At 41.4% G+C, this 27,660-nt stretch overlaps 1 protein-coding gene across 1 annotated transcript; it reads left to right on the top strand.

The window, feature by feature from the left end:
- The first annotated feature begins 15,229 nt into the window (after positions 1-15,229).
- Positions 15,230-26,286, top strand: METRNL (meteorin like, glial cell differentiation regulator). Its single transcript, XM_075350784.1, has 4 exons — positions 15,230-15,577; positions 17,130-17,518; positions 24,971-25,030; positions 25,408-26,286. The coding sequence occupies exons 1-4, from the start codon at positions 15,480-15,482 to the stop codon at positions 25,722-25,724; spliced, it is 864 nt and encodes a 287-aa protein (XP_075206899.1). The 5' UTR covers positions 15,230-15,479; the 3' UTR covers positions 25,725-26,286.
- Positions 26,287-27,660: the final 1,374 nt, after the last annotated feature.

Genomic DNA, 27,660 nt, shown 5'->3' with positions numbered 1-27,660 from the left:
TGTATAATACCATCTAATGAGCTGTGTATCTAATCCTATTTCATGTGAAAGTATCCCCATGTATCTAATTCTATCCTGTGTGATACTTTCCCCTGTATCTAATCCTGTAATCTTATCCTATATGATACTACCCCATGTATCTAATCCTATCCTGTGTGATGCTATCCCCCGTATCTACTCCTATTCTGTGTGATATTATCCCCCTGTATCTAATCCTATCCTATGTGATACTATCCTGTGTGATTCTGTCCCCTGTATCTAATCCTATCCTGTGTGATACTTTTCCCTGTATCTAATGCACTTCACTCCTATGTGATACTATCCCATGTATCTAATCCTATCCCATGTGATACTACCCCATGTATCTTATCCTATCCAGAATGATACTATCCCCATGTATCTAATCCCTATCCTGTGTGATACTATCCCCATGTATCTAATCCTATGTGACTCTATCCCCATGTATCTAATCCTGTCCTGTGTGATACTATCCCATGTATCTAATCCAATTCTATGTGATACTTTCCCCCATGTAGTTAATCCAATCCGATGTGATACTACCCCATGTATCTAATCCTATCCAGTGTGATACTATTCAATCCCGTATGATCCTATCCCTGTGTATCTAATCCTATGTTATCCTATCCCTGTGTATCTAATCCTATGTGATCCTATCCTCGTGTATCTAAGCCCACCTTATGTGATACATCGCAGCGTTGCTATGTTATTGCAGGGTGATTAGCCCACAGGCCAGCAGGGGGCGTCTGACGAGGGGCAGGTTTCGGCTCACAATATGGCTTCAGACAGACCTTGTCCTAAAACAAGCAAACAGAAAGATTCCTGTTTATATTGGGGGCCGGGCGGCTCGGACCACCTTGGAAGTGGCATATTTTTGGTCCACCCAGAGGACAACGCCTCACACCATCCCGGTCACTGCAAAACCCAGAATCCAAATAAAACGAGACGACCAGGGAGTGAAATAATAACGACAGGCGCCGCTCGGCAGACCTCAATATGGCGGAAGGAACACGCGGATTAACCCCTACTGGTTACCAGGCCAAAATGATCATGGCCGCCCATCTGTCCTCAGTCTGGAGCCTGTAAGACAATTTATTTACTCTGCAGAGTTTGCTTTTTTCTCGCACCGCGATGTGGAAAGTTACTGTTTTCCATGGACTTCTGTAAATATCGACAAGGTTGTCAAAGGTGTTTGTACATCTCTCTGGTTCTGAGTGTTTGCAATGTATACTGCCACGAGGACTAGAAGTGGTATATAGGTAGTAATGCTGAATAATCCAACTGCTTGTCTGAAATACCATTGATGTGGTCAGGACGCAAATAATAACTACTATAATACTGCTCCTATATACAAGAATATAACTACTGTTATACTGCCCCTATGTACAAGAATATAACTACTATAATACTGCCCCTATGTACAAGAATATAACTACTATCATACTGCCCCTAGGTACAGGAATATAACTACTATTATACTGCTCCTATGTACAAGAATATAACTACTATAATACTGCCTGTATGTACAAGAATATAACTACTATAATACTGCCCCTATGTACAAGAATATAACTTCTATAATACTGCCCTCTATGTACAGGAATATAACTTCTATAATACTGCCCCTATGTACAAGAATATAACTACTATAATACTGCCTCCTATGTACAAGAATATAACTACTATAATACTGCCCTCTATGTACAGAAATATAACTACTATTATACTGCCCCCTATGTACAAGAATATGACTACTATAATACTGCCCCTATGTACAAGAATATAACTACTATAATACTGCCCTCTATGTACAGGAATATAACTACTATAATACTGCCCCCTATGTACAAGAATATAACTTCTATAATACTGCCCTCTATGTTCAAGAATATAACTACTATAATACTGCCCCTATGTACAAGAATATAACTACTATAATACTGTCCCCTATGTACAAGAATATAACTATTATAATACTTGCCCCTTATGTACAAGAATATAACTACTATAATACTGCCCCCTATGTACAAGAATATAACTACTATAATACTGCCCCTATGTACAAGAATATAACTATAATACTGCCCCTATGTACAAGAATATAACTACTATAATACTGCCTCCTATGTACAAGAATATAACTTCTATAATACTGCCCTCTATGTACAGAAATATAACTACTATTATACTGCCCCCTATGTACAAGAATATGACTACTATAATACTGCCCCTATGTACAAGAATATAACTACTATAATACTGCCCCCTATGTACAAGAATATAACTTCTATAATACTGCCCTCTATGTTCAAGAATATAACTACTATAATACTGCCCCTATGTACAAGAATATAACTACTATAATACTGTCCCCTATGTACAAGAATATAACTATTATAATACTTGCCCCTTATGTACAAGAATATAACTACTATAATACTGTCACCTATGTACAAGAATATAACTACTATAATACTTGCCCCTTATGTACAAGAATATAACTACTATAATACTGTCTCCTATGTACAAGAATATAACTACTTTAATACTGTCCCCTATGTACAAGAATATAACTACTATAATACTGCCCCCTATGTACAAGAATATAACTATTATAATACTTGCCCCCTATGTACAAGAATATAACTACTATAATACTGCCCCCTATGTACAAGAATATAACTACTATAATACTTGCCCCTTATGTACAAGAATATAACTACTATAATACTTGCCCCTTATGTACAAGAATATAACTACTATAATACTGTCCCCTATGTACAAGAATAGAACTACAATAATACTTGCCCCTTATGTACAAGAATATAACTACTATAATACTGTCCCCTATGTATAAGAATATAACTACTTTAATACTGTCCCCTATGTACAAGAATATATCTACTATAATACTGCCCCCTATGTACAAGAATATAACTACTATAATACTTGCCCCCTATGTACAAGAATATAACTATTATAATACTTGCCCCTTATGTACAAGAATATAACTACTATAATACTGCCCCCTATGTACAAGAATATAACTACTATAATACTTGCCCCTTATGTACAAGAATATAACTACTATAATACTTGCCCCTTATGTACAAGAATATAACTACTTTAATACTGTCCCCTATGTACAAGAATATAACTACTATAATACTGCCCCCTATGTACAAGAATATAACTACTATAATACTTGCCCCCTATGTACAAGAATATAACTATTATAATACTTGCCCCTTATGTACAAGAATATAACTACTATAATACTGCCCCCTATGTACAGGAATATAACTACTATAATACTGCCCCCTATGTACAAGAATATGACTACTATATTACTGCCCCTATGTACAAGAATATAACTACTATAATACTGCCCTCTATGTACAAGACTATAACTACTATAATACTGCGCCTATGTACAAGAATATAACTACTATAATACTGCGCCTATGTACAAGAATATAACTTCTATAATACTGCCCTCTATGTACAGGAATATAACTACTATAATACTGCCCTCTATGTACAGGAATATAACTACTATAATACTGCCCCCTATGTACAAGAATATAACTTCTATAATACTGCCCCTATGTACAAGAATATAACTACTATAATACTGTCCCCTATGTACAAGAATATAACTACTATAATACTGCCCCCTATGTACAAGAATATAACTACTATAATACTGCGCCTATGTACAAGAATATAACTTCTATAATACTTGCCCCTTATGTACAAGAATATAACTACTATAATACTGTCCCCTATGTACAAGAATAGAACTACTATAATACTTGCCCCTTATGTACAAGAATATAACTACTATAATACTGCCCCTATGTACAAGAATATAACTACTATAATACTGCCCTCTATGTACAGGAATATAACTACTATAATACTGCCCCCTATGTACAAGAATATGACTACTATAATACTGCGCCTATGTACAAGAATATAACTACTATAATACTGCCCTCTATGTACAGGAATATAACTTCTATAATACTGCCCTCTATGTACAGGAATATAACTACTATAATACTGCCCCCTATGTACAAGAATATAACTTCTATAATACTGCCCTCTATGTACAAGAATATAACTACTATAATACTGCCCCTATGTACAAGAATATAACTACTATAATACTGCCCCTATGTACAAGAATATAACTACTATAATACTGCCCTCTATGTACAGGAATATAACTACTATAATACTGCGCCTATGTACAAGAATATAACTACTATAATACTGCGCCTATGCACAAGAATATAACTTCTATAATACTGCCCTCTATGTACAGGAATATAACTACTATAATACTGCCCTCTATGTACAGGAATATAACTACTATAATACTGCCCCCTATGTACAAGAATATAACTTCTATAATACTGCCCTCTATGTACAAGAATATAACTACTATAATACTGCCCCTATGTACAAGAATATAACTACTATCATACTGTCCCCTATGTACAAGAATATAACTACTATAATACTTGCCCCTTATGTACAAGAATATAACTACTATAATACTTGCCCCTTATGTACAAGAATATAACTACTATAATAATGTCCCCTATGTACAAGAATAGAACTACTATAATACTTGCCCCTTATGTACAAGAATATAACTACTATAATACTGCGCCTATGTACAAGAATATAACTACTTTAATACTGTCCCCTATGTACAAGAATATAACTACTATAATACTGTCCCCTATGTACAAGAATATAACTACTATAATACTTGCCCCCTATGTACAAGAATATAACTATTATAATACTTGCCCCTTATGTACAAGAATATAACTACTATAATACTGCCCCCTATGTACAGGAATATAACTACTATAATACTGCCCCCTATGTACAAGAATATGACTACTATAATACTGCCCCTATGTACAAGAATATAACTACTATAATACTGCCTTCTATGTACAGGAATATAACTACTATAATACTGCCCCCTATGTACAAGAATATAACTTCTATAATACTGCCCTCTATGTACAAGACTATAACTACTATAATACTGCGCCTATGTACAAGAATATAACTACTATAATACTGCGCCTATGTACAAGAATATAACTTCTATAATACTGCCCTCTATGTACAGGAATATAACTACTATAATACTTGCCCCTATGTACAAGAATAGAACTACTATAATACTTGCCCCTTATGTACAAGAATATAACTACTATAATACTGCCCCTATGTACAAGAATATAACTACTATAATACTGTCCCCTATGTACAAGAATATAACTTTTATAATACTGCCCTCTATGTACAGGAATATAACTATTTTAATACTTGCCCCTTATGTACAAGAATATAACTGCTATAATACTGTCCCCTATGTACAAGAATATAACTACTATAATACTTGCCCCTTATGTACAAGAATATAACTACTATAATACTGCCCCCTATGTACAAGAATATGACTACTATAATACTGCCCCTATGTACAAGAATATAACTACTATAATACTGCCCTCTATGTACAGGAATATAACTACTATAATACTGCCCTCTATGTACAAGAATATAACTACTATAATACTGTCCCCTATGTACAAGAATATAACTACTATAATACTTGCCCCTTATGTACAAGAATATAACTACTATAATACTTGCCCCTTATGTACAAGAATATAACTACTATAATACTGTCCCCTATGTACAAGAATAGAACTACTATAATATTTGCCCCTTATGTACAAGAATATAACTACTATAATACTGTCCCCTATGTACAAGAATATAACTACTATAATACTTGCCCCCTATGTACAAGAATATAACTATTATAATACTTGCCCCTTATGTACAAGAATATAACTACTATAATACTGTCCCCTATGTACAAGAATAGAACTACTATAATATTTGCCCCTTATGTACAAGAATATAACTACTATAATACTGCCCCCTATGTACAAGAATAGAACTACTATAATACTGCTCCTATGTACAAGAATATAACTACTATAATACTGCCCCTATGTACAAGAATAGAACTACTATAATACTGCCCCTATGTACAAGAATTGAACTACTATAATACTGCTCCTATGTACAAGAATATAACTACTATAATACTGCTCCTATTTACAAGAATATACTATAATACTGCCCCTATGTACAAGAATATAACTACTATAATATATCTTGGACCTGATAGAACCAGATATTCTAATCTCTGACTGGCATTGGTGTTTAGCTAGCCAAAAACAGTTGAGAATCCCTTTAAAAGTCCATAGACTGTAAAATGCTGATGCAGCTTTGTGTCTCCAGAGGTTGATAAGTGATACTGATTTCCACTTGGGGCCAAGCGGGTAAGTAGAAAATATATGAAAAAGCTGCTTGTAATAACAATATGACAACAGGCTATTCATGGAGATAAAAGGCCCTATCTGTTCCATCACCGGCGTAACTGACATCTCACAAGGCAGGAAATTAATGTTCAGCTCTCAGTGAGGATAATAAGACTTCAGCATATTTAAGGCTGCAGATCAGATAACAAGATTGTTCATAATCATTTTTGAGAGTTTTTATTTGTTTTTTTTCTAAGAACCATCCGAGAAAGGAATAAAAAATACACACAAAACCAGGTAATAATAAAAAAAACCTCTATTACACAATGTGGACTTATGTGGCAGAAAATTGTGACCAAATCTGGGATATTTGAGGGCTTCCTCCATAGACGGCATACACCTTACATAGCAGTTGTTGGTGATTGCTCGCTCTCTCGATCCTCCACACACCAGAACATTGGGATGAGCCGGGGGCTTCTGTGTTCCCTATGAAAGAGACTCATTTGGTTGTGGCATATGTCCTGGAGAACAAAAGATGTTGATAATTCCAACATGGCGTATCTTTCCTTCCGTCTACATCACCTGTCGGGAAAGAGTCAGGAGGGCCCCATACATTAGACTGTCGGCCAAGCCCGCCGATATCAGCCGGGTTTCAGCCAACTAGTCTAAAGCTGGCCATGCACACTAGATGCTTTGGCCGAGTGTTCCCTATGGGAAAAGCCGCCAGCATAGATGTCTGGCAGTGGCTATCTCCAGGAGAGCAAAGTGATTGGCAGTCCAAAATCAGACATACTCGATCAACATCTTCCCCGACGATCAGTTGTTCATCGCCCCCATAAACCAAGTGTTGGCCAAAACTGTTGATATCGGTTTTCAACCGACAGTCTAATGTGTGTGTGCGCCTTTGTCAAATGGAACAGTCAATCCAAAAAGACAGGTAACAGCTCAGCCGATCACGCGGCTCTCTTCATTTGCTGCGTGGAGGTGACGGGAGCGGCGGTGTCTTCAGCAGCTCCGGTCACCTCCATGCAGCAGAGCTGGAAGCGATGCTGGACCATCCTGGATTACCCCGGGCATGGAGGGCTTTTTGGGGCTGATTAAAGTGGTGAACCAGGGAATGGGTTTGTGTTTTTTATTTCTAATAAAGGATTTTTCAGTTGTGTGTGTTTATTTACTGTAACTTAAGGCCCCGTCACACTAAGCAACATCGCTAGCAACATCGCTGCTAACGAACAACTTTTGTGACGTTGCTAGCGATGTTGCTGTGTGTGACATCCAGCAACAACCTGGCCCCTGCTGTGAGGTCGTTGGTTGTTGCTGAATGTCCTGGGCCATTTTTTAGTTGTTGCTGTCCCGCTGTGAAGCACAGATCGCTGTGTGTGACAGCGAGACAGCAACAACTAAATGTGCAGGCAGCAGGAGCCGGCTTCTGCGGAGGCTGGTAACCAATGTAAACATCGGGTAACCAAGAAGCCCTGTCCTTGGTTACCCGATATTTACCTTTGTTACCAGCCTCCTCCGCTCTCACTGTCAGTGCCGGCTCCTGCTCTGTGCACATGTAGCTGCAGCACACATCGGGTTAATTAACCCGATGTGTGCTGTAACTAGGAGAGCAAGGAGCCAGCGCTAAGCATTGTGCGCTGCTCCCATTTAGCTGCAGCACACATAGGGTGATCGGGGATCGGTGAGTATGAGAGAGGGGGGACACTTCAGTCACTCGGGGGATTAGCGGTCACCGGTGAATCCTTCACAGGTGACTGCTAATCAGTCATTTAGCTGCAGCACACATAGGGTAATTAACCCGATGTGTGCTGTAACTAGGAGAGCAAGGAGCCAGCGCTAAGCATTGTGCGCTGCTCCCTGCTCTGTGCACATTTAGCTGCAGCACACATAGGGTAATTAACCCGATGTGTGCTGTAACTAGGAGAGCAGGGAGCCAGCGCTAAGCATTGTGCGCTGCTCCCTGCTCTGTGCACATTTAGCTGCAGCACACATAGGGTAATTAACCCGATGTGTGCTGTAACTAGGAGAGCAGGGAGCCAGCGCTCAGTGTGCGCTGCTCCCTGCTCTCTGCACGTGCGGTGGTAACCAAGGTAAATATCGGGTTGGTTACCCGATATTTACCTTAGTTACCAAGCGCAGCATCTTCCACGCGGCGCTGGGGGCTTGTCACTGGTTGCTAGTGAGCTCACCAGCAACTTGTGTAGCGACGCTCCAGCGATCCCTGCCAGGTCAGGTTGCTGGTGGGATCGCTGGAGCGTCGCAGTGTGACATCTCACCAGCAACCTCCTAGCAACTTACCAGCGATCCCTATCGTAGTTGGGATCGCTGGTAAGTTGTTTAGTGTGACTGGACCTTTACAGATTAATCATGGAAGGTATCTCGGGGAGACGCCTGACATGATTAATCTAAGACTTATTGGCAGCTATGGGCTGCCAATAACTCCTTATTACCCCGATTTGCCAACACACCAGGGCAAATCGGGAAGAGCCGGGTACTGTCCCAGAACAGTCGCATGTAATGTATGCGGCCATTCTGGGCGGCTGCTAACTGATATTGTTAGGCTGGGGGGCTCCCCATAACATGGAGCTCCCCATCCTGAGAATACCAGCCTTCAGCCGTATGGCTTTATCTGGCTGGTATTAAATTTGGGGGTTAACTGCACGCTGTTTTTTTAAATTATTTATTTATTTCTATACTCCATAGTGACACGCCCACCGGCTGCTGTGATTGGGTGCAATGAGACACCTGTCACTCAGCGTGGGGGCGTGTCTCACTGCAACCAATCATAGGCGCCGGTGGGCGGGGAAAGCAGGGAATACGAGATTGTTTAATGAGCGGCCGGCTTTTTCAAATTCGAAAAAGCCGCCGGAGCAGTGTGAACGCCGTGCAGCGCCGGTGATCGGGGATCGGTGAGTATGAGAGAGGGGGGACACTTCAGTCACTCGGGGGATTAGCGGTCACCGGTGAATCCTTCACAGGTGACTGCTAATCAGTACACGGAACACAGAAAGAGCCGCGGCATGACAATGAAGTCGGGTGAAGTTCACCCGAGTTCATTCTCATCGCGCTACTCTGTCTGCTGTCTGCCGACAGTTTTCACGGTGGTTTTCACGGTTTTCACGGATGTGTGTTTTAGGTCTGACAACGTCCCCAATGACTAGCTAGGTCATTCTGCAGGTCCAAGATCGCTGTTGCGTCGTTGGCCAGGTCTGCCTGTTTGACAGCTCACCAGAGACTTTGTAGCGATCCCAGCCAGGTTGGGATTGCTGGTGGGATCGCTAGAAAGTCTCAGTGTGTAAAGGGGCCTTCAGGTTCAGAACCAAACTCATGATTCCAGGATCTGTCAGTGACTGGCCATGTAGGTCTTTGATTTTGGGGTAGTGATTGAGTTTTTGATAGAAAGTTATAGATGATTTAGAATGTTTTTGAAATGGAAATTTGGGGATTACGTACAAATCCATTCAGCTATTGCTCTGATTTAGACCCAGACTCAGGATTCCATGGTCCATCACTGACTGGTTATAGAGGTGTTAGGTTTTAGGGCAGTGATTGTTGCATAAGAAGCCAATAGATCATTGATAAGATTTTTTTTTTTAAATGGAGACCTGGACAAGGAACATTCAAGGAACATACGGGTCACAGAGGTCTTTGATTTTGTATATCCAGGTTTGATCCGTGATACCATACGGGTCACAGAGATCTTTGATTTTGTATGTCCAGGTTTGATCCATGCTACCATACACAATCAAAGATCTCTGTGACCCGTATCTCCAGGTTTGATCCATGATACCATACGGGTCACAGAGATCTTTGATTTTGTATCTCCAGGTTAGATCCATGATACCATACAGGTCACAGAGGTCTTTGATTTTGTATATCCAGGTTTGATCCATGATACCATACGGGTCACAGAGATCTTTGATTTTGTATCTCCAGGTTTGATCCATGATACCATACAGGTCACAGAGGTCCTTGATTTTGTATATCCAGGTTTGATCCATGATAACATACGGGTCACAGAGATTTTTGATTTTGTATCTCCAGGTTTGATCCATGATACCATACAGGTCACAGAGGTCTTTGATTTTGTATATCCAGGTTTGATCCATGATACCATACGGGTCACAGAGATTTTTGATTTTGTATCTCCAGGTTTGATCCATGATACCATACAGGTCACAGAGGTCCTTGATTTTGTATATCCAGGTTTGATCCATGCTACCATACGGGTCACAGAGCTCTTTGATTGTGTATCTCCAGGTTTGATCCATGATACCATACGGGTCACAGAGATCTTTGATTTTGTATATCCAGGTTAGATCCATGATACCATACAGGTCACAGAGGTCTTTGATTTTGTATATCCAGGTTTGATCCATGATACCATACGGGTCACAGAGATCTTTGATTTTGTATCTCCAGGTTTGATCCATGATACCATACAGGTCACAGAGGTCCTTGATTTTGTATATCCAGGTTTGATCCATGATACCATACAGGTCATAGAGATTTTTGATTTTGTATCTCCAGGTTTGATCCATGATACCATACAGGTCACAGAGGTCCTTGATTTTGTATATCCAGGTTTGATCCATGATACCATACGGGTCACAGTGGTCTTTGATTTCAAGTCAGTAACCAAGAATCAGAATATTTTTTAAACAAACTCATGATCTCAGGATCTGTTAATGACAAGCCATACACATTTTCCCGAGTGTTGCATAGGAAACTAAGAAGTCAACAGTTACAATGTGTATGGGATCCTCTGGAATTGGCTTATGAAATCCATGCTAATGTTCCAGAATGAACTCAGACTCGTGATCCAGAATCATACAGGTCTTTGATTTTTTTGGGCTAGGTATTTAGTGGTGTTTAGGAAGCTAATGGATTTATCAGAAGGTTTTCGACATTTGGAAAGAAACCTCAGGTTAAAATACAAATATATGCAGATGTTGATGCTAGTTGGAGCTAAACCTCAGATCCCTGCTTCCTTTCATGACTGGTTATGCAGGTTTTTGGATTTGGGGTAGAGATTGAGTGTTGGATAAGAATATAATGCTTCAATAAGGATGTTTTTGAAATGTAGATAGAACCTAGAATAGTCTCATGTTTCCTCCAGGATGGAAACTCAGAACTTTATAGCCCTTGGCACCCTGAGCCACAACAAAACTATCTTGACCTATCCAAAAATATTGATGGTGTTACCGCCTCTAAATAAGCGATCTTCTTTGGAAGCATACAACTTGTGTATGACCAAATCTGGCCTATCGTGACACTGAAAAACTGCTCTTTACTCTTCTAACCCTTTGTAATCTCTTGCCCTGTGAAATGATGGACAACACTCTTGATTATATTTGCTCGAATTTCCTTCCAATCTCCTCTGCCCATCACCCCTTTTCCCCACCTCCATCCATCTTGTACAATACAAATAAACAGTGCACCAGATCCATTCACCTGAGTAAACAGTGGTAATTGATGGCTTATTTACGCAGAGGGGGCACAAAAGTTTAGGTAAAGCTTTATGTAAAGGCTGATCCAGTTTTGATTGGTAATTATTAGGCTTGGCCTTTGGACCAGATTGATTACCTGCCATCATGGATCACAGATGGCCCCTGGTGGTTCACTTCTGTCCCTACTTTTGGAGCCCCTGCCCCCATTTAAGTTTCTGTGGCGTAATGAGCTCTGGATAGCACGTCATGTTTCTATTGAACTTGTCAATTTACATATTACGTAACTAATGGCAGCCTTTCCAGCCTGAAGGCTACTTGACTACATATGGCATGGGAAGGTCATCATCCAGTGACTCGAGTCCCGCGAGATTTATGTATCCCATTAAGTTCAATAAACTTTTGACTTTTTTTTTTTTAATCTTTCATTGGCGAGGGGACTGAGTGTTTAGACTCTCATCAGTCGGTAAAATTAAGGAGGAGAAATTCTTAGCCAAGCATTGGTCTCCTTTGAGATCGAAACCATGCTCAATGGAAAGGCTACTGAGTAGTGACGATTGAACACTACCATCCTGGGGTTCTTGGTACTTGTAACAAGCAGTTGGATGCTCGGATGGACTTGACTCATGTTCCGAGTATAATGGACGTCAATGGGGAACTCAACCATTTTTCCAGAAGATCTTCCAGACAAAGTGCTCAAGTTTCTCATTGACTTCCATCATACTTGGGCTCTCGAGCCCGTTCAAGTGTCCAACTAAAATGCTTGAGTTCCTCATCGGCTTCCATTATAGTAGGGTACTCAAGTCCGAGCGTTATGAGTACTGAGCACCCCAGCATGGTAGTGCTCACTCATCACTACTACTGAATCCATCTTCAGTCTTATAGGAAACCAATCTTACCTGCTCTTTCATTTTAGTGGTCAACTGGTTTTCAGGACCTGGACCTTCACCATTGAAATCATATACACCTTCAACATTTTTCTAAAAGTGCGGTTACACTTTATCTTTCTTAAATCAGGGATCCAGGCGCAAAAGGAAAAATGAAAAAGTTGTCCTCTGTTTTCAAAAAATCTCTATATATTTCATTTTTGGTTGAGCTTAGGGGAACCAGTTTTCTTTTTTGTTGGTGCGGTAAAAAATAACTATAAAACGCTTGAAACATTTTTAATTACGAAGATACAACACTTCATTACAATCCCACATCCTGTCACTTACAACTTTCACTTTCTGCAAGATGATGACTAATATTAATGCACCCCTGGTTCTTTATTTACCCCTAGATGGTACCAATATTTATTTCCCTGTCCAGAAAAGTAAAAAATAAAACCAATTTTTTAGTTCCCTCTTTTCAGAACTTTCTTTTTTGTCACTTCTCTAGAATAACTTTTTTACACTGTGGTTTCACACATTGCATTTTTCCTTGCTTTTTTCCCACAATTTATTTTTTCCAGATATTAGCTGAAATTCAAAGTGAACTATAAAAAGTACCTTATTTTGTCACTTTTTTATTTTTTTGTGTGCGTTTTTTCGTCTTTGCTCAACCATATACAAAGGAACCAAAAGGCTGATTTCTGATGGAAAAATGGTCTCACAATGCAATTCTTTTTTTGGTTAAGGTTTTCCAAAATTGCTGTATATTTGCATAACACTAGAAGTCCCAGAAATTTCGAGCTCCATAGGGTTCCAATGGTAGAAATGTTTAAATTACCCCTCTCTGGGACTTCTAGTGTTAAAGGGAATCTGTCACCAGATTTGGTGACTTTAACTTGCGGCCACCACCAGTGAGCCCTTATATATAGCATTCCAGAATACTGTATATAAGTGCACAGGCCGCTGTGTAGAACGTAAAAAACACTTTTAGAATACCTAAAGGGAGCTTCGGTCCGATGGGTGTCGCTGCTCTCTGGTCCTGCACCTACTCTCTCCAATTTGGCTCCTCTTGGCTGTGATCGCCGCCCTCCTTCTTCTGAGGCCCGTGTGCATGAGGCATCTACGTCATGCACACTAGCCGGCATTGAGGACCTGCGCAGGTGCACTTTGATCTGCCCTGCTCAGAGCAGATCAAAGTATTGTAGTGCGCATGCTCAAGCAGTCTTTAACCTTTCCTCGTGCAGATCAAAGTGTGCCTGTGCAGGACCGCAATGTCAGTCTGGATGGATGACGTAGACGCGTAATCCACACTGGGCTGGGTAGAAGGAGGACAGAGATCGCAGCCGAGAGTAAGCGCTGGACCGGAGAGAGGTGGTGCCGAACCGGAGAGCAGCAACACCCATCGGACTGGATCACACCCCCCCAAGCGAGTATTATATTTGACCACAACGAAATTATGTTGTGACGAGCAGGGAAACTCCGCCCACACCCCAGAGACTGGGGCTGGCCTCAGTGATGTGAGGTGAGCAAGAAGTTGACGTGACATTATTATTATTTTTTATTATTATAGCGCCATTTATTCCATGGCGCTTTACAAGTGAAAAAGGGTATATGTACAACAATCATTAACAGTACAAAACAGACTGGTATAGGAGGAGAGAGGACCCTGCCCGCGAGGGCTCACAGTCTACAGGGAATGGGTGATGGTACAATAGGTGAGGACAGAGTTGGTTGCGCAGTGGTGTACTAGACTGAGGGTTATTGTAGGTTGTAGGCTTGTTGGAAGAGGTGGGTCTTGAGGTTCCTCTTGAAGCTTTCCACGGTAGGGGAGAGTCTGATATGCTGAGGTAGAGCGTTCCAGAGTATGGGGGAGGCACGGGAGAAATCTTGTACGCGATTGTGGGAAGAGGAGATAAGAGAGGAGTAGAGAAGGAGATCTTGTGAGCATCTGAGGTTGCGTGCAGGTAGGTACCGAGGTCACGGAACCCAGGGGTCAGGCGATGGGGAAGAGCGGACTGAAATAGCGCCACTCACAGCCACTATTGGCAACACAAGGTATTTGAGAAAAACCTTGTTTCTCAACATAACATCATTGTGTCCAATAATGAATATGGGTGAACCACCCCTTTAAGACAGATTTTTCCAGTGAAAAACTACTAAAAAATGCATGATGAGAAAAAAAGCCATAATTTTATGGAGTTTTTCTAAGAAAAAAACAAATATTTGAAGGATGTTTAATAAGTATATAAATCGATCATTTTACTGCTCTTCGAGGATCTTTCCCTGCGCACACACTAAGTGCATACCTAAACATACTGAAGTCTGTTAGGCGGCTTGTGGTGTTCAGTTTCTTCCAGGGGTGAGTTGTATATGAGGAGAGAGTTTCAAGTGTTCAAAGAGTTCAGAAGGAGGCGGTGGCTGCGGCCACAACTTTTTTTTTTTTTTTTTTGCCTTGCCTCTCTCCTTACCCCGCCCTTGAAGGATGTGGCCTGTGTGCTCCGTGCACAGAGCTCAGCCTGGAGGTGCTCAGTGTAGAGTGAGCTGGCTGAGGAGGAGGTTGTGTCTTCTGTAGTTGGGGATTGAGATCTGTTGCTCCCAAGTGATGGGGAGAGGAAGTTTGGGAGCTCCTGGGTAAAGTTTGCTCTCCTGCACTGGGTGCACTGGGCAATGTCTGCACATTCTGCTCCTGCCCTTGTCCTTCCTACCTGGATTATTGCCTCCTAGTGCAGTTTCTTGGATTTATTTTTGTTCTTGCTGTGCTTTGACTTGCCATCATGCTAAGGAGGGTCTTGCTTAGCATCTTCATGGTGATTGTCACGGGTAGAGGGACTTCATTGCAATACTCCAGTGACATGTGTAATTGGAAAGGAAGGTAAGAAATCTTCAGCCTTAGTAGCATTGTGGTACTTTTGTAAGTTTGTGTTTGAAAACTAAGCAAAAAGGGAGTAAAGACTAGCATTTGCCACCACTTTATTTATGATCATTCCTACCCCCTCCTCCATTCTACCTTTCCACTCTCTGTTGTAGAATGACCCTTGGATTGAGGAGTGGGAGGTGACACTTTTTTTTTTCCTTTCGCAAGAAAAGACAAACTTCTTGAGATACAAGAAGAAAACCTTTTAGATTTCTTGATATTTTGCCTATTAAAGTTAACTTTTTAGACACTCCTCAGCTGGTGGGGCTCGTTGTCTAGCTCATTAGGGTGTGATATTATGTAACTATTACATTGCCTCCATGGTGGGTCCTATAGGGACTGCACCCATCCTATAGGCACAAGTTCAGAGAAGTAACAAGTCAGTACTGGACTAACCAGTCTATAAAAGACTCTGAAGTGTCTTCAAGTCTTTTTTTTTTTTTCTTCTTCTGTGGTTTTATAACTTCCAGCTGATTGGAGGCAAAGGTTCTGTGTGGTATTTTCATCTCAAGGTTGGAGGATTGTAAAAGACAGCTGATTATCAGATGTTCAGCTAGTATAATGGGGCTTATTGTTCACCCTTACTAAAGGAAAAGAGAGTAGATTTTTCTTTTCTTCTGAACTGTCAATTTTAATTTCCTAGATCTGGCGGTGGGTGGCATTTTCTGAGAAGTTAGTCAGAAATTGGTGACAGAAATCAAGTGACACATACATCGTTATCTAGAATTCTATAAAAAGTCTATTTCGTATCTCCACTGCCACTTTGATCAGTAAATTTTTTGTTTCGTTTTTTTTACTTGGCGCAGTTAAATTCCTATTTTCTTTGACATTTTTGAAGACATTTCCAAAATTGCTTTGGAATTTAAATGTTAATTTTAGATGAACCGACTCTTCAAACCCATAATTATGGTCAAAAGTAAATTGTCTGCTCTTATCACGGGTCACTGAGCGCGCTGGTGTGTAGACAGAACGAAATGGCCTGGGGGATGGGGAGGTCTTGAAGTCATGATTGTGTGCAAACTTTTTGTAGTAACTTTTTTTTTTTTTTGGGGAGGGAGTAGTATTTGTTTTAAATGTAACTTTATAGGAAGTATTTTTATACTAGGGTTAAAAGTATAATTAAAAATGTAAATTAATTTAAACCAATATTGCGTTAACCAAGACCCAATGTGGTTGAGGCATGAGGTGCTGTATACCTCAACTGTGCTTCCCAAGGTTTACCGTTGTATATTGGTTACATCTTGTTTAATCAGCCTTCCCCCGAAAGTTTACAGAGGTACATCTGTCTGCGTTCCGGTGAAACGTCTGCCCTATTTGATCAGACTCTTAGGATTACCCTTGGGTAAATTGGAATAACATGAAAAGGCATTAAAAAATAACATTAACCCCTTGTATTCTAATTCTAGTAGACCTACTTAAGTATTATATTGAGTTTAATGTGTGTATGTATATACAGGTGATCTATATCGTTTTCCACATTTGTAATCACCTATCTTTTTTTCCACCATAGTGGACTGACCCATGAGAGTCACAAGAAGGACGTGGAGCAAGTCTACCTGCGATGCTCCGAAGGGTCGGTGGAATGGCTTTACCCCACGGGGGCGCTCATCATCAACCTGCGCCCCAACACCTTCACGTCAAACTCCCAGCACTTCACTGTTTGTATCAAACCTTTTACAGGCTCCAAAGGAGCTAATATTTATTTGGAAAAAACTGGAGAACTCAAGCTTTTAGTTCGAGATGGGGAGCACCAACCTCAAAAAGTCCACTGCTTTAGCTTGGACCAAGGAGGCTTGTTCATCGAAGCGACGCCCCAATTGGACATTAGCCGTAAAATCACTGGCTTCCAGTATGAACTTATAAGCCAGAGGACGCTCTCGGATTTGCATGCAGTTTCTGGTAAGGATAAAAGTTGAGAAGCAAACTACCTACAAATATTCGTTCCCTTTCCAGATATTTTTTTCCTATTTGCTGTAATACAATGACCTACTGCTAGGTGGCGCTGTGGGAAGCTGAAAAACCTAGCTAAATGTTTTTGTTGCAAGAAATTTTTGGTGAACTTGTAAATCTTTTTCTATTCTTTACCAGTGATTGAAGAATTCTGTTTCTTCTAGTATAAGGCAACATTTTAGCATAACCTTTACCCTTACAACTCCCCAATAGGTTCTAACAAATTGTGGAAAGTAGAGTCCATAATATGGGTACTAACATTTGACCATTTTATAGCTTTATGCCTCCAGTTTCTTGGGGGGAGTTTGTGTTGTTCGATTACTAAGCCTATAACAATACTATATCAGAGTAATTGTAGTTCTCCAGCTTAGCACCACCTGATTGACTCTCTTATTAATGGTGATGACATCATCAGCTTAGTGCGAAACGCTATCCTCTGATTGGCCCACACTTATGACCGGCTCCATTAACTAGCCGATTATCCCCATTTAATTGTCTGTGATGCTGTTTACAACATGACCTACACCCAGTTCTCAAATACTATAATAGTAGTAATTTTGGTTTGAGGAGTGCGAGCGCAGTCTTCAGCAGGTTGATTATTATAGACGATGAGTGTGTGGCAGAACCTGCCGAGCGTCTGGTTGTAATTTTCAGAATCTAAACAAAACAAATGGGGTGTGCCTCCTCCACTTGCGTGACACGCCCTAGGTTAAGGACAAGGAGTGACATTTTTTAATGAAGGCAGCTGGATTGACAACCTGGCTGTTGGCGGTTGAATAGCTGCTTCTGATTTGTAAATGGGGTTCTATTAGGAGGGTTTGGCTGGAGGGTTCTATTACGAGGGTTTGGCTGGAGGGTTCTATTACGAGGGTTTGGCTGGAGGGTTCTATTATGAGGGTTTGGCTGGAGGCTTCTATTACGAGGGTTTGGCTGGAGGGTTCTATTACGAGGGTTCGGCTGGAGGGCTCTATTACGAGGGTTAGGCTGGAGGGTTCTATTAGAAGGGTTGGGCTGGAGGGTTCTATTAGAAGGGTTGGGCTGGAGGGTTCTACTAGCGGGTTTTGGCTGGAGGGTTCTACTAGCGGGTTTTGGCTGGAGGGTTCTACTAGCGGGTTTTGGCTGGAGGGTTCTACTAGCGGGTTTTGGCTGGAGGGTTCTACTAGCGGGTTTTGGCTGGAGGGTTCTACTAGCGGGTTTTGGCTGGAGGGTTCCATTAAGAGTGTTCTGTTGACAATATAATGTTCTATGTTTAAAAAAATTCTATGTTTAAAAAAATTCTAAATACAATTATCTTTTTTTTACATTTTATTCACATTTTTTTGATGTCCTAAAATTCATATATATAATCTGTATCTACTTGTTCTTGCCTCCTGGGTGTTAGCTGTAGTGACAGCGCCCCTAATGGTCAGTTGTGGAATTGCTTATTTTTCTGTTTTATGGACTGAGGTTGCATCCTAGAGCTCTGTTATGAGGGTAAGTGTTATTTAGTAACACTACAAGTCACAAATTATTAATCTAAGGAAAATATAACTGACCTTTGGAAGCGAAGGACACTTGGACTAATCTGGCTATACTTATCCCTTGGGGCTATTTCTACATGGAAATGTATTAGTAATGTATTACTGAGTAACTTATTAACCTGATGCTGGAAAATTGCTGTTCCTTATTTCGACCTGAGGAAATGGCTCAAATTGGGGTTTACTTTGGTTTTTATGATCTGGTAGAGTCAACAGGAATGTGCTATCTCTCCCATCCCCCCATCCCAGCCACCACCACCTCCTCCTCCTCCTACTCCTGTCTCACAAGGGACAAAGTAGTTTTTTCTTTATTAAATTGAGTTTCCTGGACAAAGAAACAACAAAGATGGTAATAAAAAGTGAAAAATTAAAAATCTAAACAATAAAGTGCAATAGCATTCCCTACTGGCCTTAATTATGTACTGCACTCCTTAATAATAAAAATAGTAATTATTTATTAATTGATAGGGTAAAGTTGCCCAAACAATCTAATCTTTAGAACTTGGATCCGGGTATTCACTCAATAACACCATGCCGGTGACGTCTTCTCAAGCGCCCACGACTACAAGTGCCAGCGTGCGGATTAGGCGATGGGTTGATGTTTTTGCTTCCTTTTTGGACACCCCCTCTTTCCTGAGGTTAGGTCTTATCTTGATTGAATCTGTTGACCCCATCCCCTCCAGCGAGTTCAGATATTATCTGGAAGGACTCGGCCATAGTTGTCGAAAAACACCCTGATAAGAATCTGCATTTCCTTCCAGCTCGTAGCAGTACGTCAAGTCTTCAAGCCAAAAAGTGGCTTTTTTATTTTTTAGTAGGGAAATTAAGGAGAAAATATTTGATGCTCAATTGTGTTGGGGGGGGGGGGTTTGTAGACAAGCTTTGTATTTACCCAACAATAAAGGGGGGTCTTTAGTGAATAGGTGCTAATCGCATATTGTGAGGTCATTAATTAATGTACCATTGTGCATTCTTATGGTTTGTTCTGGGGCATTGTCTAGACACAAAGAGGATTTGCCTCCAATTGTAGCTTTACCAAGAACAAACACAAATTCAAGAGGTGCCTCCCCCTCCCCCATGTAGCATTTGTGTACCTAGAGCGGTCATCCAAAAAGACCTGCAGTCCAGGATGACTTGGCCCTTATTATTGAGTAATGTGTAGACTAAAGGGTGCTTTACACGCTGCGACATCGCTAGCGATGTCGCAAGCGATAGCAATCGTCCCCGTTGTTAGTGCGACATGTGGTGATTGCTGCCGTAGCGAACAATATCGCTACGGCAGCGTCACACGCACATACCTGTCCAGCGACGTCGCTGTTACTGCCGAACAATCCCTCCTTCAAGGGGGAGGTGCGTTCGGCGTCACAGCGGCGTCACAAAACGGCCGCCCAATAGAAGAGGAGGGGAGGAGATGAGCGGCCGGAACATGCCGTCCACCTCCTTCCTTCCTTCTTTCCGATGGACGCAGGTAGGATGATGTACGTCATTCCTGTGGTGTCACACGACGAACAACCTGCGGAATGAAACACTAACGACTTTATGATTTGGAGCAATGTGTCAACGATTTTTGCCGTTTTTGCGACCGTTGATTGTCGCTCTTAGCTGTCACACGCTGCGATGTCGCTAACGACGCCGGATGTGCGTCACAAACACTGTGACCCCGACGATATATCGTTAGCGATGTCGCAGCGTGTAAAGCACCCTTAAGCTATGTGCGCACACAGCGTTTTTTTGATGCTGCGTTTTTGGCTGCAAAAAACAAAAAAAAAACAAACTCACCAGCAGCAAAAACGCACCGGAAAAAACGCATGCGTTTTTACCGTGTTTCAGTGCGTTTTTGGTTGCGTCTTGCTACGTTTTTGATCACTGCTTTTTGCTGTGTTTTTCCAATGCAGTGCATGGGTGAAAAATGCAGTAAAATGCAGGAAAGAATTGACATGACTATTTTTTTTTTTTAGCTCAAAAAGGCAGCTAAAAAAAAATTTGTACGGAAAGCAAAAATGAAAAGTCATAGACTTTGCTGGGGAAGCAAAGTCATGCAGTTGTGAGGCCAAAAACGCACCCTCAAAACACACAAAAACGCCACGAAAAACACCTAGTGCGCACATAGCCTTAACGTTTGTTTTGCGCTTGGTCAGGTCTAAGAAGCCGATCAAACCAATGCGAGCGGTCATTTTTAATACCTTTAATTAGGCAATCGTTCCTCGACCTTTGCTCTCGGATGGACTTAATTCTACATGCACGGGTGATCCATATGTCCGTGTTTTTTCAAAATGGTTGACCCTTTTGTGTCTATGACTGGCTTCAGTACACACAAATTTGTTAGAAAATGGTCCATTTCTTGGTAGACTGCTCATGAATTGCAGCCTCTCTGGTTTCCCTCTTTTAGGATTTCAATGGCCATAAGCTGTCAGGTGCTTGTAGGGGCAGCTGGGGTTAAGCCACAAAACCCCTTTGGTGTTAGAGGAATCTGTCAGCTTTCTACATTCCCTAATCCTCCTCTTCTACTGTGTAATCTGACTAGTCTGGTCCTGGGGTCGTGATTTCTCATCAGGTTGGTTCAGCCGAATGCATCTTCTCTGATCATGTCAAGGCAAATTAGTGCCGAGTGCGGACGAATGGCTTTGGAGCCGGTAGACCCTTTTTCTGGCCTCTGAATGCTATATCGGCATTTTGTCTGTAGATAAGATTCTGGACAAAACCCAATTTTCTTAAGATTTTGATTTGGACTATTGTTTATGGCTGTGGCCTGTTGCAGAGAAGACGAGAATGTTTCCTAAAGTTTCATTGAACTCCATGTTTTTGGTGAATAGTGAGTGCAGCTCTGAAGCATAATACAGGATGTATCTATACAGTATAAGTAATGTGTTTTACGCTGTGACTCAACTTCTTTTGTAGATACTTGGGCAATGGCAGATCTTTCCCCTTTACTATGCCTTCCACTTGACCATCATTGAGTCCTCTTTGACAACTAGTGTGGTCCACTGTCAGCAGTGCCGTGCTCCTCTCGACAACCTAAAGATCAGAGGGCAAGTTTTTTGTGGCAGCTGGAACTTGCAAAAAAAGCTGTAATTACATCTCCTGGGCCGAGCAGCGATTACAGAGGTCTACATGGGCCTTTGCGGAGGGGACCGCTTCAGGTTACCTAAGGATACAGTCAGGATCTTTTTAAATATTTTCCCTGTAGGTTTTGGCAGCTGACCTGCACAATGCCGGTATTATCCGGCCAATGGTTGAATTACAGTCCCCTGAGTTTTCGGGAGACGCAATAAAGCTCTGCTCTTTTTAGTGTCATGAATAGATGCTTGTTAGGATAACCCCCAAGTGGAGCTTTCAGCCACTTCCAGGGGAAATTTGCATGATGCCGCTCCGACACAAACCTTTTTGCTTCCAACTGACTGTAGGGTCTTCCTATCTTGGAAGCAAGCAGCCGGTATGGCTGTGCCACTGTGTATGCGAGCCTTCGGATCGGTCCGAGCATTGGTTCCAGGCATTGAGACACCTTGTATAATCTGACTATGTTTTGGAGGTCGTTCACTAGTTCTAGATCTTAGCAGTGGTACTTTGGGGTAGGCGCAGGGACGGCTTGGGGTAGGCGCAGGGACGGTTTGGGGAAGGCGCAGGGACGGTTTGGGGAAGGCGCAGGGACAGTTTGGGTTAGGCGCAGGGACTTCTAAAACTGGCCTTTAGGTATGTTATTTTGAGATGGACTCTGACACTCAAAAAAAAATAATGGCCTCCTTGAATGCTCACACAACAGGTGTTTTTCTCCTAAATTGCAGCACAGTTAGTGTAGAAGGGCAAGTGGATAACAACACCCGGGAGGGCTGATCCGTCAGCCCTTTATTTACACAACTAAGAATTTTGATGCATTACTTGAAATAAGTTGAGCTTCAAGTCCTCGGGGCTAGTCACTTATGATTTAATCGAGCAGCAACATTCAAGAGGGCGAGTCATGACCTGCAATTTTCTTTGGGAACCTGCTCAGGTTTTGATAACTCGTGGATAATTGAATATATTTTTCCCAACCTGTCTCGGCGGCCTATGCCATTCAATAAGAAAAAGATAAATATTTTTAAAAAATGTTGGCACCTACATGCAAGGACCCGCAGCTAAGCTGTCAGCAAGTATTTATGGTTTCCCCAGCAAGGAGCTGTACACAGCCCGGATCCTGTGTAATCCGGTCAGGCTGCGTATCATAAAGCGCTTCCATCGTCAGGTGACTGACATAGCTTGCATGATTTCACAACGTAATCTCTGCGATTTACTTGTGAGGCCAAGGTGATAATCTAGAGGAGAATGTAAGAAATTGAGCAGTATAATACCGCCAAGTAAATAATGGGCTTAAAAGGCAAATTACCGACTAAAAAATCTTTTTTTTTTCTTTTACTTTTTCCCTATTTTTGGGTGTAAAGACAAAAACCCCTAAAACATTATTTTGTTAACTCTAGTAGAATTTTTTTTTTTTTGCGTTTTATGCATTTCTAAAGATTATTTATGCCGTTTGCATGATATTCTGTAGGAGGAGCTTTTTCTCTGATACTCTTGATGTCGAGATGAGACAATCAACTTGAGGAGGATCGAATTCCCCAAATTCTCAAAAAAATTTAAGAATTGCCAGAACCCGGACTTTATATCTATTAGCTTGAATCATGAAAAGATGGAGCCTCTTTGCTTTTATTCTTAGGACCGGAAAAAGATTAAAAAAGAGTGTTTGACCCACACCTGTTTTGGCGCCAGAGTTCCCCCCCCCCCAACCCCACCGCCTGGTCCTCTGCCGACTTGCTTCCATCCACTTGGTCTTCTCTCCCATCTTCCATCCTTTCAATGTTAAGCCACGAGTCACATGATGAGACCCACGCCTTGTCGTCACACTAGAGGCCTACTGAGCACAGAAGGTGATTAACACTAGAACTACTGGACTCTGGACACCTATATAGAAATACATGGTGCAAAGTAGTCAAAATGACGACCTCAGTAGTTCTAGTGTTAATACAGTGAAGACAAGACTGGAATCGTAGCTTCCCCCCACCTGTTCCTCTGCATACTTGCTTCCAGTCACCTGGTCTTCTTTCGTCTTCCATCCTTTTGGTGTTAAGTCATGGGTCTCGTTGTGGGGAGACGCACTAGAGGCCTACTGAGCGCAGAAGGCGATAACAGAGTGAAGACAACTAGAACCGGACGGATTAAATGATCAAGCGGAGTACCAGGAGGGGAACTCGGGTGCCACCATGGGTGATGGCTTTGGTGCAAATAGTTTTTCTTTTTTAACTTCTACATTTATCCTGCGCCAGGTTCTGAGGAGACCTCAGACTAATCTACTTTTAACCACAATTCGATTCCTGTTGAATAAAATAAGACGCAAATTAAATTTCTCTGTCGAATTCATGCAAATCTAATGGATGGAAATTTGTCCAGCTCAGTCATCTCTATTCTGCGCAGGATTGAAGGCAACAACTTCTTCGAGCGCATTTGTGACTAAGCTAAATACAAGGCAAAAAGCTTTTTTTTTTTTTTTTCAACTCTTCAATGTAATTTTTCTTTACTGTGTGAATCTTTTATACTTTTTAATGCGGTTTTTTTTTTTTATTTTATGGTTGGAAATTTGGCTATTCTTGCTGCCTTGTCCCAGTATTGTAAGTTTGTGTAAAGGGACAATAGGGGGCTTGTGTGTGACGGCCCAGTGTGGGCAAACATAACTCACATCAATCGCTCCCATTTTTCTCCAAAATTAGTGATTGTATTGAGGCTTCGGCCCAGAATTCCACTTTCTGAGCTGTGAAATACAATGTGGAATAAGGGAATTTTGCTGCAGCAGCAAACTATGATGAAAGAGCTTATTATTTCATGTTCACTAATCTCGCCTGTTTATTTTTCTTTCCAGATCCCTGCCGGCCGTGCAGCGACACTGAGGTCCTTTTAGCTGTATGCATTAGTGACTTTGGTGAGTATTTTAATAGATTTTATACTCTTATGACTTCATTTTTGTAACATTTGAATTCTATTACGCTTATGTACAGTAACCAATTTCAGAAAGCAGGGCTGTAGAATAAAGCATGTGTGGTGGTGGTTGGTTGTGGTGGTGGTTTGTGGTGGTGGTTGGTTGGTTGGTTGTGGTGGTTGGTTGGTTGTGGTGGTTGGTTGGTTGTGGTGGTTGGTTGGTTGTGGTGGTGTTTGGTTGGTTGGTTGTGGTGGTGTTTGGGTGGTGGTGGTGGTTGGTTGGTTGTGGTGGTGGGTGGTAGCTGGTTGGTTGTGGTGGTGGTTGTTTGTTTTTTGTTTGTTTATTTATTAGTGGTTTAATGTGTATTTTTGTCTTTTCAGTGGTCAAAGGTTCCATCTCGGAGGTTGCGACTGATGCTGAACTACAGGAATCCATTATCAATATCTCAGTCGATAAACTTTATAGACAGAAAACGAAGATATTTCAACCTAGCAGTGAAGGTCACAGCTGGGAAGGACATATGAAGACGCCGCTAGAATGCGGCGTGAAAGCCGGTTCGGGGGACTTCCTGTTTACCGGACGCATGCACTTTGGGGAGCCCCGACTTGGATGTGCGCCCCGATATAGGGATTTCCAAAGGCTATATCAAGAAGCAAAAAATAAGGGACTTAACCCTTGTGACATAATCGCAGACTGAACGACGTCACTGCCTCACCGGTAAAAACGAATTGACTTTCAGAAGTTGGGACTGGCCGGACAACCAGTACGGAAATACTCTGAAGGATTTATAGTAGTGGTCAGGACTGAGGGAGAGGGGACCCCAACACTGCCAGGTCCCACCCCCTAAACCAGCGGACACTGTTACACTAACGTGTTGGAGGTACGAGCCGCGCCGCACAAGACGCCATTTTTTTTAAGTCTTATTAAAAACCTAAATTATTTTTTCTTTTTTTTTTTTTTTTTTTTTTTTTTTAAGGACTTAAGTCTTAAAGAGAAGAAACTGTGTGCGTATCAGGCCATGACGGCTGTGTAAATGGCGTGAATGTGGACAATGTTTTTTTTTATAACATGCTTTGTAAAAAGCTCGGTGTAAATTTTCTTTGAGAATGTTTCTTATGAAAGAAATGACTGAAGATAATCTTTTGTTTTTTATTTTTAAAATTTTTTTATTGTACAATCGTGGTCTGCCATTTTGCACAGGCTGCCGAATTGTTGGGATTTTTTTTTTTTTAACGTTCCAGTAAAATAAAATTCTCTGGAATTTTAATTTATATTTGTGAATTGTCTTTTATTGTTTTTTTTATACTCCACTTTTGTTATGAAATGTAATGGAGCGTACGGACATCCTATGACAGGAATGGAGAGCCGCTGCCGTATGTGTCTGTCCAGATATCAAAAGGGATCATGTAATACCACATCTCTCCTCTAGTGGCCACTGTAGGAAAAATTTGCTGTCGACTGAAGCTCTTCTTCGGCGATCACTCGTGATTTCACCTGAATTGGTGAATCCTAAATTAGAGAAGGGTTGCCCCATGGAGTTACCCCTTTTTAAAGGAGCTATAAACAAGAAATCTAATGGCCCTCACTGTTAGCGTGCAGTATTATCTTATGCATCACTCTCAATCCATCCTGTAGAAATTTTGCAGAGAATGGAGTTAATCCCCTGCTGGTAGGTTCCATTGTTAACCTCTGCCCTTTTAACTAAGGGGTGGAGCTTATCAGCCTTTTGATTTCCAGAAGACTGGACAGAGGGGATAGGCTCCTGCAGTCGGTTACCTGACAATGAGACTCAGGATAGTTGGGCAAAGGAGGGATGACCTGGATGGCATAGAGGGTTAATGTTTTTGTTTTTTTTTCTTGGCCGATCCTCCCATACACAGGAGTGCTGGCTGAATGCTCCTTTGTTCTCTACAAGAGAGCTGCCTCTGACATGGCTGCCCTCTGACATGTAGGTTGGAGGCTTATCTCTGGGAGAACAATGCAATTGACAGACCAATGTCAGACATCACTGATCAACATCTTCCCTAATGATCAGTTGGCCAGTGCCACAATACACATTAGACCATGGGCTGAATCTGTCAATATTAGTCTAATCAGCGTGAGGGCTTTTATCCCTTGTCTGGTATCATGGGGTCAATTTGACCTCATGCAGAGTGATAAAACTAATTTTCATGGTACCCTGCAGAGAACAAAGGGGTTATTTTTGTGGTCATCAGTTCCATGTTGCGCTCATGTAAGGATTTACCCCAACCCTAGTAACCAAGGAGCAATCTTTTGTTCTATTGGAGGCAGGATAGAGGGGAGAGGCTCCTGCTGCAGCCAATTTTCTTCAAGGTATAAACAGGATAGTGAGGAGTAGGGAAGACATGGATGCCATGTTATGTTATTTGTATGAAGTACTTGTTTCCCTGGTGGAGGATCCTTTATCGCCAATCGAATAATTATGGAGGACTCCTCTAACACAAGGGTTGGCCAAGATTGGATCTATGGTGCTACACAGCCTAAGAAAGCTCCATGGGTAATGGGTGCGAACAAATCACCCTCAATATACTTGTACAATTGAGACACTCAAGAGTTGCCGTATTTGTCCACCTTCCCATGTTGTATCTTTGCACAGAGAGAGATGTGATGGG

This window comes from Anomaloglossus baeobatrachus, chromosome 5 (genome assembly GCF_048569485.1).
Source record: "Anomaloglossus baeobatrachus isolate aAnoBae1 chromosome 5, aAnoBae1.hap1, whole genome shotgun sequence".
Lineage (NCBI taxonomy): Eukaryota > Metazoa > Chordata > Amphibia > Anura > Aromobatidae > Anomaloglossus > Anomaloglossus baeobatrachus.
Note: the sequence above shows the minus strand (reverse complement) of the source record. Positions and strands in the feature narration are given on the sequence as shown.

Excerpts from the sequence above, each read along its gene's own strand:
- METRNL (XM_075350784.1), top strand. The coding sequence starts at position 15,480 with ATGCTAAGGAGGGTCTTGCTTAGCATCTTCATGGTGATTGTCACGGGT. Across the intron at positions 17,519-24,970 it reads GGATTTGCATGCAGTTTCTG|ATCCCTGCCGGCCGTGCAGC; the intron begins GTAAGGATAAAA and ends TTTTCTTTCCAG. Across the intron at positions 25,031-25,407 it reads TGTATGCATTAGTGACTTTG|TGGTCAAAGGTTCCATCTCG; the intron begins GTGAGTATTTTA and ends TTGTCTTTTCAG.